At 39.6% G+C, this 16,334-nt stretch overlaps 1 protein-coding gene across 3 annotated transcripts in view; it reads left to right on the forward strand.

The window, feature by feature from the left end:
• zfyve26 (zinc finger, FYVE domain containing 26) overlaps window positions 1-10,936 on the forward strand; it is a 152,547-nt gene extending 141,611 nt beyond the window's left edge. For all 3 annotated transcript variants that reach the window (XM_039742229.1, XM_039742231.1, XM_039742230.1), the window contains 6 exons: window positions 191-396; window positions 586-727; window positions 1,175-1,234; window positions 3,582-3,764; window positions 7,518-7,568; window positions 8,869-10,936. In XM_039742229.1, coding sequence (XP_039598163.1) covers window positions 191-396; window positions 586-727; window positions 1,175-1,234; window positions 3,582-3,764; window positions 7,518-7,568; window positions 8,869-9,081 — 855 coding nt within the window. In that variant the 3' untranslated portion in view covers window positions 9,082-10,936. The remainder of the gene's footprint in view (window positions 1-190; window positions 397-585; window positions 728-1,174; window positions 1,235-3,581; window positions 3,765-7,517; window positions 7,569-8,868) is intronic.
• Window positions 10,937-16,334: the final 5,398 nt, after the last annotated feature.

The raw sequence follows: 16,334 nt of genomic DNA on the forward strand, positions 1-16,334 counted from the left end.
GTCATGAGGTTGTGGATTCAAATCCTGCTACTGACACTATGTGAGCATGAGCAAGTCATTTTGACCTGCCTGCATTCCAATCAGAAAAAAACCAAAAGAAATGTAGCCAACTGTATCATAAATGTTGCAAGTCGCCGTGGATAAAGGCATCAGCCTTTAAATAAGTAAATGTAAATGTCACCTGCTACAGGACCACGTTAGAGCAGCCATGACTTGCATAAGATTCTTCACATACAAAGCAGAATCCTACGTGGATCTGGGTGAAAACCAGAAGTGGCTAGTGAAGGCCAAAGATCACCTGAAAACATATCTGCATGAGTGCTCAAGCAGGGGTTCTGCGAGACGGAAATCGTCAAGTTCATTCCGGAAGAAGATGTCCTCCACAGATGTTTCCAGGTAAATAGTAAGATGGGGGCTATGATTGATTTATTTGTATCCTTTATTGATAGTTTCATCTAACCACTCATGGAAAGTATCTTCTTTAAAATCAAATAAATAGTCTAGTTTTAAGTTGAGACTTGGAACACTTTCCAGCATTTTGGTATATTAATTCGAGAACGCACTTCTCATGTTTCTCCCACTCAGACACGTGAACACTATTGAGTTGCAGATAGAAGTTACCAAGTTCCTGCAGCGTTGTGAATCAACAGGGGTGTCTAAGGGAACTGGGAGCACTCCAGCCAATCTGTTTGGTAACAGCCACATGAAGATGGAGGTAGCATGCAAAGTAAGAATGGATGGCTGTGCTTCTACAGCAGCAAACCAAATACAGGCGTTTCCCAAAGGGCTTGCTGATCCTTGAAGTTCACTGTTGCAGTTGTGTTTAGTAAAGTGGGGGGTTTACATCACTTTGCTCCTGGTTTATCTGTTTATGATGCATATTGGCTTTATGACCTGTCTGGGAGTGAGGAGGTAGCAGGTAGGTGTTAGCAAGAAAAATGAAGTGAGGGGTTTTGCAATTCTTCTGCTGATCTGTTGTACATAAAGAGACTCCAGATCATGTGTTCCGGCTAAATAACAGAGTATGGTGTGTCTCATGACTCAAGTATTGCTAGTTGCTTATTTTGTGAAAGTTATCCACAGTATACTCGTAACAAGCATGTCATTTACTAGGTTGGTTCAAACCGATAAATGGAAGCATTCATCAAAAACATTTTTCTTCCATTGGCTATAGGTCATGCTTGGTGGCAAGAATATTGAAGAAGGATTTGGTATCGCGTTCAGAGTTATACAGGTGATTATCAAGGAGCAGACTTGTATAAAACAGTCAAGTGTAAGAAAACAAATCTTTGTGTCTTTTATTTGTTACTTATGTGGGATATACAACAACACACCTTAGGCAGAGATAAAACGGATCAAACAATTGAAAAAAATATTCAAATATTTCCCCCTATTGGCATAAGCAGCAAGAAAACCCCTGGAAAAAAATGTGAGCTGGTCTGTGACCATCCAGCCCTTGAGTGAGTTCACCACATGATCATGTCTCCTAAGTACTGCAGGCACACATCTGTTTTCACTTATGCAGCAGTGTTGATTTATAATGCAAAAAGTTAAGAGTACAGTAATCCCTCCTCGATCGCGGGGGTTGCGTTCCAGAACCCCCCGCAATAGATGAAAATCTGCGAAGTAGAAACCATATGTTTGTGTAGTTATTTTTATATATTTTAAGCCCTTATAAACTCTCCCATACTGTTAACATTATTAGAGCCCTCTAGACATGAAATAACACCCTTTAGTCAAAAGTTTAAACTGTGCTCCATGACAAGACTGAGATGACAGTTCTTTCTCACAATTAAAAGAATGCAAATAGATCTTCTTCTCTTCAGGAGCAGAGAATTTCAGAGAGAGAGATCGCTCGCAAAGAAAAGCAAACAATCAATAAATCAATACGTGTGCTTTTAAGTTTGCCGCGGCATTTTTTAGAGGAGCGTCAGTATCTTCTAAGCAAGCAGCCTTTGTGCAAACAGCCCCTCTGCTCACATCTCCTCCGTCAGGCGCAGAGAACGTCAGAGAGAGAGAGAGAGAGCGAGATTAAAGCAAACCATCAAAAAATCAATAAGTGTGCTTTTGGAAGAACCGCGATAAAGCGGCATTTCTTAGAGGTGCGTCCGTATCCACTAGGCAAACAGATTCTGTGCAAACAGCACCTCTGCTCACAGCCCCTCCGTCAGGCGCAGAGAATGTTAGAGAGGGTGAGAGAGAGGCAAAGACAAGCAAACAATCAAGCTCCGCGCGGGATGGATATCTTATAGCATTGAGGAGTTTTAGTTAATATGTAATACATGCTCTGATTGGGTAGCTTCTAAGCCATTAGCCAATAGCGTCCCTTGTATGAAATCAACAGGGCAAACAAACTGAGGAAGCGTGTAGCATAAATTAAAAGACCCATTGTCCGCAGAAATCTGCGAACCAGCGAAAAATCTGTGATATATATTTAGATGTGCTTACATTTAAAATCCGCGATAAGAGTGAAGCCGCGAAAGTCGAAGCGCGATATAGCGAGGGATTACTGTAATTATAATCAAATAATCCTAAAAACTGAATCTTAAATGCTACTGGAAAGCTATATTTTAATCTAATTCCACGGTAATTAACATTACATTATAATAAAAATTGTAGTAAATTAATATTTATATTTATCTTGACCACTTCACTTTCTCGACATTTTGTTATGGATTTAGTGTAAGTTTGCCATTCTTGTCCATGAATACACACTCAATAACTCTTAATGACAAAGTGAAAATATGCTTTCAGAAACATTTGCAAATTTATTAGAAATCAGAAAGTAAAACCTGTCCTTGACAGAAGTATCCATGTGCTCCAGCTGTGAAGTGTATTCATCACTGTGACTTAGTGTGCCTGCAAACACGTGTCAGATTTGAATCATCAGTAGGGGCACGTAATTTCGCCAACACTTTTCTAAGATATGTCTTTTTGAGGCCTGCAGATTTTTTGATTTTGGTTTTTTTTTTTTATTGTTTCTTTCTTTAGTTTTAAACACTTAGACAGTAGCTGAATCTATTGACATATTGCTGCTAAGTGTCTATCACGTAATTCTTATTGAATATTAACATCGGAATAATAAAGATATGTAGTAGCTTCCTTGGTGGGCAAGGGATTCAGAAAGCTTAAGACGTTACCAAGATGGCATATGGCAAGGGACAGTCTTAGTAAAGACCTTCTGGCACAACAGGAACATTCAATGGAAGCCTGAGTGCCAGGACCTGAGAGAGCAGTTCATACTCAAACGCACTGATGTCATGAAGATGAAGGAGCTCAGTGTGCAGTAGTGGGGTGAGATTTATCCTAAACAGTGAAAGAAACTGACTAATACATAGAGGAGACATTTGGTGATGGATATTGGTCCAGTGGAGGATTTACAGAATGCCTGTGAAATTACACAGAAAGTCAAACCGGGTCAAATACACTTCATAGCATGCTTTGTATATGAAGGAGCTATATAGTCCCGATTAAAAGTAATGAATCACATGTTTAGATGGTAGACTTTGATTACATAAGTAAAGTTCTTCAAACGGTTAGAAATTAACTGAATTGTCCACTTGATGAATTTCATTTTATAGGATTTCCAGCTGGATGCATCAATGGCTTATGACAAAGCAGGAAAACGCTTGGTGAAGCAACAACAGTACAAGGACATCAAACAGCTGCTTAAGTGTGTGAGCGAATCAGGAGCGGCCACTAAAAATGACTGTGACAACATCATTCTCGGCTGCATTGAGGTTGCAGACAAAGGGCCTGCACATGTGAGAACCTGCTTTTTATCTCCATCGCTTTACATTTCAGTGTTATTCTAGAATTCGTAATGATAAAAAATAAAATCGGATACTCCTTCCACATGACCAAATTACATTTGTATGAAGCTGTGTGTTGTTTTGGCTGGAGTTCAGATTTCTCTTTTGTTTCCTTAATTTTTTTATTCTTTTGCTCGTGTTAATATTATTGATCATTTTGTTTCTGTGTATTTGTGTATCTTTTATTATGTATCATATGTTTTGGGGCTGGTCCCCTAAGGCCGGGGGTATATTTCATGCTACGCAACGTGTGAGACTGAGGACACTACTCCAGGACACACTCGCAATCAGTGTAATGGCTATACTTGTATGTGCACTTTTAGTAAGTCTGGAGGATTCTACCAGGTGACAGTCTGAGAAATCATCACGGTGAGAAAACAACGTCCAGTTTTGTTGTGTTGTGAGTTGAGGAAAGATAAGATGTTAAAGATAAAAGTTCTTTGCATTCTGATGCTGTTACGAAGTTGCAAAAAAAAAGAAGAAGACAGCAACACAGAAGATGGTCTGTGAGACTTTTGAATGTATCGTGTCGTTACCAAGGGCAATATGCAACACTTGTATTGCCTGTACTAGAAATCAATGAAGAAAAGCACCATGAATATACTTGCATGTTCGCATGTAAGTTTGATGATTTGCTTCACCACATCAAACCATTCATCAAACATCAAAGCATGCAGATTGATCCTTTTGGAGCCGCAGTGTGGCTGGCCGTCACATGTTGATAGTAAACAACAATACTGAAGTGACATACCAAAACTTGAACACACACACCACCCATATTTTTACTGGTTTCTGCAACTCGCGCATGTGTCTCGTTCATTTCTGACGACGTGCTCAGAAGACGTATGAAATGAATGCTGGGAACACAGGGCAGCCATAATGTACGTGTGTAAGCATTCTAATAAGAGGCAGGACCACGTGCCCATCACCATCGAGGGACTGCCCTCAACCCTATAAAAGTTGAGCAAAACCCAGCGTCCCTTGCAGTTGGTGAGCTTTAGTGTTTATTGCTTGGTTTAGAATATATTGTTCTGGATTTCAACCTTTTTTGAAGTTTTTTCGACTGTTCTTTGGATTTGTGTATTGGGGCTTTCTTTGCTATAAGACTGCCATTTTATTCAACTCCTTCTTTGCCTTTTGTGCTCATCAGAGCCCCCTTTGCATACAGAGCATTTACAAAGATTCTGCATTTGTGTTTTTCATCACTAGCAGGGGTTTAACAGTTTCAAAAGTAGGCATTTTGAGTCATATTTGGAACTTATTGTGCTCAGCAACCATAAATTTGTGACGGTATGGCCTAAACAATGATGGATATAACAGAGCCCTAAATTCTGGAGAGTTTGGCTTTCATTATTATGCCACAAGTTTTTATCTTGTAAGCACATTCAACAAAAAATCTTTCCCAGAACACTAGGTTGTCCAAATAAATTACCTTGGGTATATGGGGTTGCAAATCCGGATAATAAAATATTGAATCCTGCTGGTGACACACGATTACATTTGCACGGCTTGTGGCTACTGAGCTAGTGATGAGAAACAGAAGTCATAAGTGAATCAAATAAACAGTCTAAAATGGTGGATTTTACTAAATTCTTCTGCTGTTTCAGGATAGTAAATTGGGAAACCAGATTTTGTTTGGAAAGGTGTACAGTAATCCCTCCTCGATCGCGGGGGTTGTGTTCCAGACCCCCCCGCGATAGGTGAAAATCCGCGAAGTAGAAACGATATGTTTGTATAATTATTTTTATATATTTTAAGCCCTTATAAACTTTCCCACACTCTTTTTATAAATATTCCCTGCAGAGTTATACAGCATAATCCCTTTGTATTCTCTTAGATATTAGGTAAGATTCATTGAAATTATGTATATAAACACACTGTTTATATACAGTAAAACCTAAATATTATTTTAAAGATATGTCTCCGATATCACATATGTTACAGCCATTACGATAGACAGGCCACCTGCAATAAATACGTACAACGCAAGAAAAATAGTATACAGTAAATGTGTGTACAGTGACACTAAACGTAAGTACATGTACTAAGTAGTGTAAGTAGAAAATTAATTATGGTTACTCACCAACAATGACACGATGACTTGTCCGATAACAATGAGTTTAATTTTACTGCACAACAAAGGAGAGCGTTACAGCTCTTCCAAAGTAGCCACTTCAGGCGATTGTGTAGCACTGCCGTTGTTCTTCTTCTGGCAGTCTTGAATGCAAATCCCTAAAGCAGATTCCATCCAGACTACTGCCTTATTACATCCACTTACAACTCATTTTGCACCCTGGTTAAAAGGACACTGCGGCCGTAGATCTTATATTCCTTTCCTACTTTTTAAATAAAAAGAATCGTAGCCTTCAACAAATCCAAAACGTTTACCTTTTCGGCAATTGTTAACATCTTCCGTTTGCGCTTGGGCACGGCCCCTGAAGCAGTAGCAGATCGTTTTGGAGCCATAATGAAGGGCTTGACTATGCACAAAGATAAACACAAAAGAGCACAACTCTTTACACAGAGAAACACGTTGATGCTGAATGAGTGAGACGAGACTTCCTGGTTAACACTGCATTCAGCAGGCAGGAACTTAACTGCGTGCTCTTGATTGGTTAGCTTCTCAGTCATTCGCCAATAGCGTCCCTTGTATGAAATCAACTGGGCAAACCAACTGAGGAAGCATGTACAGGAAGTAAAAAAGTCACATTGTCCGCAGAACCCGCGAAGCAGCGAAAAATCCGCGTTATATATTTAGTTATGCTTTCATATAAAATCCGCAATAGAGTGAAGCCACGAAAGTCGAATCGCGATATAGCGAGGGATTATTGTACGTTGCTCTGATCCTGACGTAAATGTTGGGAGCATGTGCTGATAGCCCATTGTCGTGAAGAAATTAATTAAATTAAAGCTTTAGATAGCCTAAAGAGAAACTCGTGGGATGGACAGTATTTTGTAAATAGTACATTGTGCTTGGAAATCTCTTAATCATGGCATGTAGACTTTTACAACTTGGAAATAAAAAAGGCATCATCTGACCCAGGTTTTTACCCACTTGAGGACATCACTTCTTAATCTGCTTCTAAGAGAATATATGTCAGTATTAAGTGGAATAACTACACAATATGCAACTTCAGGCCATACGCAAGACGTGGTTTTCAAATTACTTTACATTCATTGTATTTACAATAGGATTATATTTAAGATGATAAGATATTTTATTTCCACTGGCTCATGTCCCAAAAAGGAATGTGCACGATTTGCACCTCTCATTTTTATGATTGTTAGAGTGAAGAAATGGCTAACATTTCTGGTAAGTAATGCCATCAGTGCTGCATTTTCACGTTATCATACACTCAACTAGTGCATGGATTTTGGTACAGAATTGTTCACCTCAGTGTGCCATTAGTTTCTTACCTGTGAAATACAGCATGATCCCAATATTTCAAAACTCCTGTATAATTCTGTCACATTTTTGGAGTACAGTGAAATTCTTATTTGCATGTCCAGCCAACACAAAATTGGCATTAAGGTTTGCCTTGTACTTGTTAGGCCACTGCACTTGAGTATAAATAAATATGTAACAGTAATGATCTAATATAATGTAATATAATTATAGCAGACCAATTAAAATATTCCTGTATTTTGACTAATTGTGAAGAATAATTACAATCAATAATTACTTTGTCTTCTATTCATCAATAGGCAAAAGAACTGGACAGTTTGATCTTGGAAATGAAATGCCCTGGCAATAAGGTAAGAATCTGACGTAACTTGCTTCAAATATACATCTAAGTGCTGAAGAGAAAAACATTAGGAACCTAATGTCATGAATTGAGGATGGACCACAGCAAGGGAGCAAACCAGTGAACCATTTCCATGAGCAGAATAGCTGTCTATTATATATGTTATGGCCAAAACCCAAAGTTCTGCCAGTTCCCGAATTGGCCGACCATTTCACATTTTGGCCGAGAGGTGTGGCCAAATTCTGAATTACTATAAATGACCCGCGTATATGCTACTTTGGCTGGCCATTTCACGAAGTGAAACTCCCTGGCCAAAATTCGATTGACTGATGTAAGACTGTCTGCTCAAGGTGCGAAGATGCTAACAAATTTCAGATGGAGATTCAGAAGTGAGTTTTCCATGCTGCATGAGAAACTGCTCACACCGAAATCTGTAGGCACAGCGATTGCTTTCTCTATACTTGAAATACAAAACCATTTTGCCCTGCACCATCCCTGCTCCCTTTTCTTCCAGTTGGCACTTAGATGGTGCCTCCTGATCGCCATGCGGCTGTACTAATTACCTTTAGTACACACGTCCTGAGTTTTGTACCAGCTGAAGTTGTCAATGAACTTAAAATAAACTTTATGTGGCAAAGCAATAGGCACAGACCGCATGAACCGAGTTAAAGTGCAGTCCATCCAGACCAGGGAGTGTGCCTCGAGTGTCGGAGTAGGTTGCAGTGTTTAGCCCAGCACAGAAATAAATGTAACACAGCTCCGAGAGACTTGGCTCATCTGCTAGCCTGATTACTTATTGCTCAGATCTTTTACATGCTTTCGCTGTTCACAGGGGCTTTTCTTTGGGTCCTTCACATTCCAAAGACTTGAACTTTCTGTTTACTTGTGGTTCTAAACAGGTCTGAAGTAAGAGTGTGTGTGTGTGTATAAATGTGACCTGTGGTGGACTGGTTGCCTATTTAGGGTTTGTTGTAGTCCTGTGGCCGATGCTGTTAAGAAGCTGAATTTGACAGTGTTGGTATAGGTGGGTGGTAGAATTGGTGTTGATTTGATTTTAAGTTTGAAGAGCACTTGATCAAACATCAGTCATTGACCCAACACCATGGTGTCCTCACTTTGCAAATAAATAGCACATCTGCAGCCAAGCTCAAAATAAACTTTTATTGTGGAGTGGAATTTTAATATAAAAATGTACATGTTAAAATTTTAGGCTACTTGAATTATCCGTGTTTAATGTACAGTATGAACTGCAGGGTTGTCACATCAGCATGTGACACGGTTTCTTTATTTTTTTGTTCTCCCTGCTCTAGGTGAAGGCCTACTTGCTGTGCAGAAAGCTTCGCCCGGCCTACCTCACTGCAGTGAAGATGGAGCAGCCCCAGGCTGGTGAGCTAGTGCAGGAGGTGTTGCTCGCTGCAGAGACCATTGAGGACGTTGTCATGCAAGACATTTGCCGTCAGTGGCTCAGTGAGCACCAAGTCAAAGCTGCCACACGGCAGATGGGCCACGCGTCACACAGATAGCCGTGCTGATGGAGATGAGGGTGAACAAACCTCCCATAGCTTCTCCTGCTTTGCCTAAAATATTTGCTTTAGAGACGGTCCTTCATAAGGTGAACACATCTGATTCCTACCATGAAAGAACCTTTGAAGGTAGTGTTTATTTCTAATACTAGGAAACATGGTTATTAAAAGGGCCTTAAAATTCATGCATTGTCACAATGAAAAAAAAAAAACAAAATGCAATACATGCGTGTTCCTCGTAAGTCCAATCCTACCTCGTGTTGCTGCTTTGCAAAACAAGCAGCTACAAAGAAAACAAAGAGGGAGAGCCCTCTGAACTCGAGTGAAGACAGCGTGTTGTCCTCACACCTCACGCTGCTCTCCCTGAACCAGCCTTAGTAACACAGCTGCTCTAGATGATGCTGGCATTTTTTATATGTGTATGTAAATATCTATTCTTCCTTAGGGAATATAAGATTTTGTTTTAGATAAAAACATTTTTTAGTTAGCAAATTAGTAGCAGTGGAATTTAAGTGAATTTTCAAAGGAAATAATGTTACTGGAAAAATTAAACCTATGCCAAGTAGTATGCTAGCTAGTGCCGAAGCACGCTGACTGTGCCAAGATGGACTGACGTCAACGTGCTGCGAGGCCCTGGTAGGTGACAAAGCAGTGTGTTAATCCACAAATCAGTTTTGCTTCAACACAAACAGAAAATTAATACATCCAATATCAAATAGTGTGGAAAGAGTTGAAGTATTAATAATTGGAAAAAATTCACGTTTGTTGTGATCAGAAATACAATCAGTGGTTCTTACATAACTTTATAAAAAGGCCTCTGAGAGAGAAGTGTATACCTGTTAAACTGTCAAAAATGGACCGCAGGAGTGTTAATTCCAGGAAATCTAAAAGGTGCTACCAGATGTCTGCTCCATTTAGTCAAAGAAAGTGCATTAAGAGATTAAAAGGATCTGCGGGTTCACCTTTTATATAGATAAAAAAATCAAGGATGTGCATAAAAAAATGCCGCAAAAATTCTTTTCTCTCTGAACGATAAAAGTCCAGAAAGTGTTTCCCAAGTCATGAAGCATGTTTGAATATTTATGGTTTTATTTATTTTTATTTTTTTTTGGTGTTGAGATCAGAATTCCAATATTATGAAGAATAAGAAAATTCTATAATAGTTGCTTATACACAAATACTCTTCAGACTTTGAGGTTTCAAAACCTAAAGAAACCAAAGTAGTATTCATAATTCAAGAAATGAAATGGCATGACCCGCGTGGATTGATGCCGATAGCCAAACTGCCAGACTGGAAGTTCTTTCCTACCGTGTGCTTCTAATCAACTGCCTTCCTCTACAAAAATCGAGTGCATTCACTTCCTAAGTGTACTTCTGAATTTCCTGGCCTGACAGCATCATCAGCCATGGATTTTAGGAATTCTAATCAGTTTACATGGCCGTTTACCTGTGTAAATAAATCAACCCAAGTCTTTCCAGAGAGCTTTATGAAGGCAAATGAAAGACATGAATTCCAAGGGAGGAGGCTCTGCTGAAGTTTACAGTAGAAGAGGACAATGCCAAGGTAATTGCCAAGGTATTGGAATGCTTAGGCGTTATTCTCTTTTGTTTCTTATGCTTTTAATAAAACTGTGCTAATTTCTATGGAAATATCCCTTTTTTTGTCACTTTACATTTAATTGTGCAAATGTTCTCCTGTGCACTGACATGTAAAAAAAGTTTTTAAATGTTACTTTCCCCTGTGTCTGCCATGTTCTTAAACTGCAAATGAGCACAGCTTTATAATGTACACATGATGCAGTGTGTTTAAAAAAGAATCTGTTAATAAAATATTTAAAAAGAGAGAAATGTGGAAGCTGGTTAAATTGCTCTGTCTGTTTATTTATGCTCTGGGAAAAAAGTAATAATCTGTGATTTGTTTGTTTCAGCTTTGTGTTGACAGATGAGGGGACTTTTGTTTATGTCCACATTACCAGTTTTTAATTTAAAAATGGTGTTTTTGTATTTTTACGAAAATATCTATACTAATAAAAGGCAAAGCCCTCACTGACTGACTGACTCACTCACTGACTCACTTATCACTAATTCTCCAACTTACCGTGTAGGTAGAAGGCTGAAATTTGGCAGGCTTATTCTTTACAGCTTACTTACAAAAGTTAAGCAGGTTTCATTTTAAAATTATACACGGAACGGTCGATAACGGTCGGCAAATTCTGCCATGTTGAGCTTTCTTATTTATGGCCCCATCTTCACAAAATTTGGTAGGTGGCTTCCCTGCACTAACCAAAACCGATGCACGTACTTATTTCAGTGGTATGATGCCACTGTCAGCCGCCATATTGAAGTTTCCAATGTCACTAATTCTCCAACTTCCCGTGTAGGTAGAAGGCTGAAATTTGGCAGGCTCATTCCTTACAGCGTACTTACAAAGGTTAAGCAGGTTTCATTTCAAAATTCTATGCATAACGGTCGACAACATACGCCATGTTGAACTTTATATTTTTAAGGCCCCATCTTCACGAAATTTGGTAGGCGTCTTTCCTGCGCTAACCGAAACCAATGTACATACTTATTTCGGTGGCATGATGTCACTGTCGGCTGCCATATTGAACTTTTCAACGGTCTTTATTACTTATGGGCCCATCTTCAAGAAATTTGGTGCGCCTGTTCCCAACGCTAACTGAATCCTACTTACGTACATATATACGTCCATAGCCTGCATCTCGGTCACCGTTTGAGGCGGGTCCCCCATCCCAACGCCTCCCACGTTGTTGGCTGCCTGCCTATATAAGGCCGTCCGTCGCTCCAGTCTCTACATTCCCTTCCTTGCCGCCACGGATTCACGTCTCCCTGCTGATAACTACAGCCTTTTTATTTAATCCACGGCTTCTCCGCTGTTTTATTGTTCATTTATTACGATTATAGTTATTGTGTAGGTATTTTAGACTTACTTTACATTGTTCAGGTACCCATTTCCTTTATCATTCCAACCGTACCCCCATTAACATGTCTATCGAGATGATCACCATCGATCAAAGAACTGTCACTTACTGAGTGGTTTCCATGCCCGGAGATGGCACCTGCCTTTTCCATTCTCTTTGTTACATATTGCACGGCCATATCAGGCTCACTCTTGATATCCGGAGGAACATTATGTCTTATGTATTGAATGACTGGGACAAGTTCAAGGTGTGGACTGATGACAGTACAGGAGATAATTATATTACACAGGAGCACTAGAAGAGTGAAATGCTTAAGCCCTTCACCTATGGATCTGCATGTGAGTTGATGGCTGCCGCTGAATTGTTCGGTTGTCGCTTTCAAGTGTACTGAAATGGCCAAATATTTTACACCTTTCGACAACCGCCAATGCCTGTTAAACATCTTAGATTGACAGGTGATGATTTCAGTAGTGGACACTTTGATGTTTATGAATGTTTTAAACTCTCAAAAGCTGGATGTGAAGTTATTGATGAAACCGGTTGTATACTTACAACGCTTGACAGATGCTGAATGTCTCTTCAACACAAGTCCTACAAATACTAACGTAATTGAAACAAACCATGAAACTCAAACTGATTATGACAGCAGCAATCCAAGCTGTGAGATTTGAAACAAGATTACTGTTCACATGGCCAATTGTGCGTTGCATGCTCAAGAGTAAGCTCAGCGCACAGCTTGGTCATATTACAACCGGAGGGCCAAACTCACAATGTGTTATACAAAGAGATCCTTAACAAATAATTATTGGTATATTTTCCCTCAGTTTAAAAAGGTTTAATTTTCTTCTTAATAAAAATTTACAGGCAGTACTTCGCCGCTGGTATTTTGCTAGTCACTAATATAACCAAAAACGCATATGACGTAAATGTTTGAATACACTGCGTATGCGCGCATTGGTGGAAAAATCTTTGAAGGAATAGTAACGCTTCTAGCCACAGGATTTATGGCAACACTGTAGCATACGGTACACTGCTCGCCTTTTGAGCATGTATGCAGCATTCAGACTGTACAAAGTACTGTACTGTAAGCAGCACAACAAGTGCTATGGAAAGCGGCTCTTCTGTGTCTGCCATGTCACAATATGATTATGCTTCAGCGAAGGGTGACCAAACAGGACATGAGGTGTTGTAATAAGCAGGACTCATTCAGGGAAGGGCTACATGGTAACAGTAACAACTGAGATATGATTTTTTTTTTTTTTTTTATTGGTATGGGTGTGAATATTACTTTACATCTTTTGAAAAGCTAAGGGGCTTTGCCACCCTCCATGCCTGTGCTACGCATGTACAATTTACGAACAATTTTACATTACAGCAAGTAATTAACCATATTAAAAAATAGTAAAATGTAATAATTTGAAAGTAAATTATGTTTCATGCTGTGTTAGAGTTATTCATTGCATAATACGATTTTGTTCTGTTTTGGCTTTGAAATTAACACGCAAAAACTAATTAAACTTACACTTACTGTAAAACTTCAGTAAAAACAATTTTTTAAATTAAATTTTCATCAATATCGCTTTGAATTTTGATTCTTTGTTTGGACTTTAATCGTGACAACACAACGTATAACTGCCCGTGATTGAATTTCATTTCTTTCTATTAAATAAAATGACTTTTTCGAATGTTTGGCTCCGAGATCTTTGCAAAAGCTATTCTAACCGGAAACTGTTAACGTTTTAATACGAATGGCATATGAAGATCTCCTTTGTTGTGTGATGTTATCCTCTGAAGGTGTACTACATTACCTTTCTTGGATACATCCTTTATTCTACAGTAATTCGTGTGGAGGAAGACCTGGCGGTGTTAACAGTTGTAAATATCCATCAATTTTCCAACCCGCTGAATTCCGAACACAGGTTCACAGGAGTCTGCTGAAGCCAATCCCAGCCAACACAGGGCACAAGGCAGGAACCAATCCCAGGCAGGGTGCCAACCCACCGCAGGACACACACAAACCACACTCTAGGGCCAATTTAGAATCACCAATCCACCTAACTTGCATGTCTTTGGACCGTGGGAGGAAACCGGAGCGCCCGGAGGAAATCCACGTAGACACGGGGAGAACATGCAAACTCCATGCAGGGAGGACCCGGGAAGCGAACCCGGGTCTCCTAACTGCGCGGCAGCAGCGCTACCACTGCGCCACCGTGCCACCACAGTTGTAGATATTCTTTGTGATATTGTAAGTTGATGTTTTCATCTTCTGCACGATCACCACTAACTGTTTCAGCACAGTCTATTGATACACATTTAACTAATTTCCCGTGTAACTGATCGACATTTTTCGTATTAATTCATTTCACTGCATCGTTTCTCAGTGCTAGGATTGCCCATGTACTCATTTCTTCTGTTATTAACCCTTTGGGATGAAATTCTTCAATAAGATTTGGACATGTGTCTTCTTTAATTGGGAACTTAAAGTGAGGAAAATGTTAAAATTTTAGAAGAGCTGAGAGAGCAGGAACTGTGTCTGTCAAAAGCATTCACACGAATGAGAGGTGAGAGGGCCATGTGCGTGGTTGAGAGGAGGGTGGGACTTGAAAACATCTCATGGCCAAAGTCTCGACTCGTGGGACTTGAAAAAATCTTCCAAATAGTCTCGTCTCGTCACAAGATTTTTTTTAATATGATACAAATAATTACTGTATTCATACCTAAATCAAGAACTTCAAATGGTTATAACTTCTTGAAATGCCAAGAAATTGAGTTTTGTTCATTTCAAAATGGTCAGATGATCTCAGTGGTGAGTAGGTGTTGATGTGAACAAAAGCTGGGGTGTTAACCAGACACCCGAGCCCAGCTGTTGCAATTCCCAGCCTTGCTTTGCTAAAGACACATCACAGAGGTTGGCAGTCCACTCAGCACCAGTTTTTGGTGACTAATTCCACACTTTTCCTCTGTAGTAGTTGTACAATAAAGATAACTGAGTTTAGGTATCTGTTTTAAAACATGTAATATCTTGAGTTCACCGAGTCTGGTATCAGATATTATAGTGAGGTCAACTTATTGTGTCTGCTTAGCTTAGACGTGACAATGCTGGACCATCCTATAATCCAAAACATAGTTTATAAAATCCTACACTATATAAGAGAAGATCACTAGAGGGTAAAGCAGTTCACACAAATACACAAACAGTGGAGTGAGCCCTTTCTAGAAGTCCCAAGGCCGCCACACTTACCTCTGTCTGTTCTTCACTCTCTTAGTACACTGTATTCATGTCTCAAACTCCCTCTTAGGCCTTGTTCACACGGGCGTTAAGTTTTTGGATAAACGAACTTGCTCTGAACGTCCTAGACGTTTATGTTGCATTTTGTGGTGGCGATCGATTGACTTCTACACCGGCGTTCGTTTGTCTCTGTCTAACGCCAGCCTGCAGCCCAAATTGTAGTTTGTGTGTTAACCTGTGGAGGCAGTGTCGGGAACTGGATATGAAAGCCCTTGTCGTTTTATTTGAGGTGCCTCCTTTCAATATGGACCATTTTGCTATGTTAGATATTAATCTTCTTGTTTTAAAAATACTCGTAATATGGCGACGTAGGGAGAGAAAACATCGCCGCCGCTACTGGGTTCATCCTCTGACTGCACAACGTCGGGTTAAAGCAGTGCTTCTCAATTATTTTCTGTCATGCCCCCCCTAGGAAGAAGAAAACATCTCGCGCGACTATAAATAGTATCATTTGTCTATAAAATTGTTATAAGTACACCTCTGCATAACACTGTATCCTTATTAACGTATAAGAGAATAAAAAAAGAAAGAAATATAGACCAATTTACAACAAAGAATAGCTTTATTAAATGTAACGTAAAAGATTTAAAGTGCATTCTAAATTAAAAAAAAATTTAAAAGAAAAATAAAAAAGCATGTTCCCCGAGGTCAAATCGACCTCCTTGACGGAGCCACGGTAGCGCCCACTGTTTGAGAAACACTGGGTTAAAGGAAGTTTTTTTGTGCTTTATGAAGAAATGCGAAAATTTCCGCGCAAGTTTTTTAATTACTGTCGGATGTCGGTTTCCACTTTTGATTGTCTGCTGCAGCTGGTGCAATGCCACATTGCATGCCGATCAACCAATATGCGACTTGGTGTTAGCCCGAAGAGACTACTTGTCACTTTGAGGTAAGGAAACAGCAGTCGAGTGTGCGCTTACACCGGTGTTATGCACTGAAATGCCCCTCAGACCCCCCCCCATGGATTGCCCCCCCTACATAATCGTTATCAAATATTATATTAGAACATAAATTAATAGGTT

This window comes from Polypterus senegalus, chromosome 18, assembly GCF_016835505.1.
Source record: "Polypterus senegalus isolate Bchr_013 chromosome 18, ASM1683550v1, whole genome shotgun sequence".
Taxonomy (NCBI): Eukaryota; Metazoa; Chordata; class Cladistia; order Polypteriformes; family Polypteridae; genus Polypterus; species Polypterus senegalus.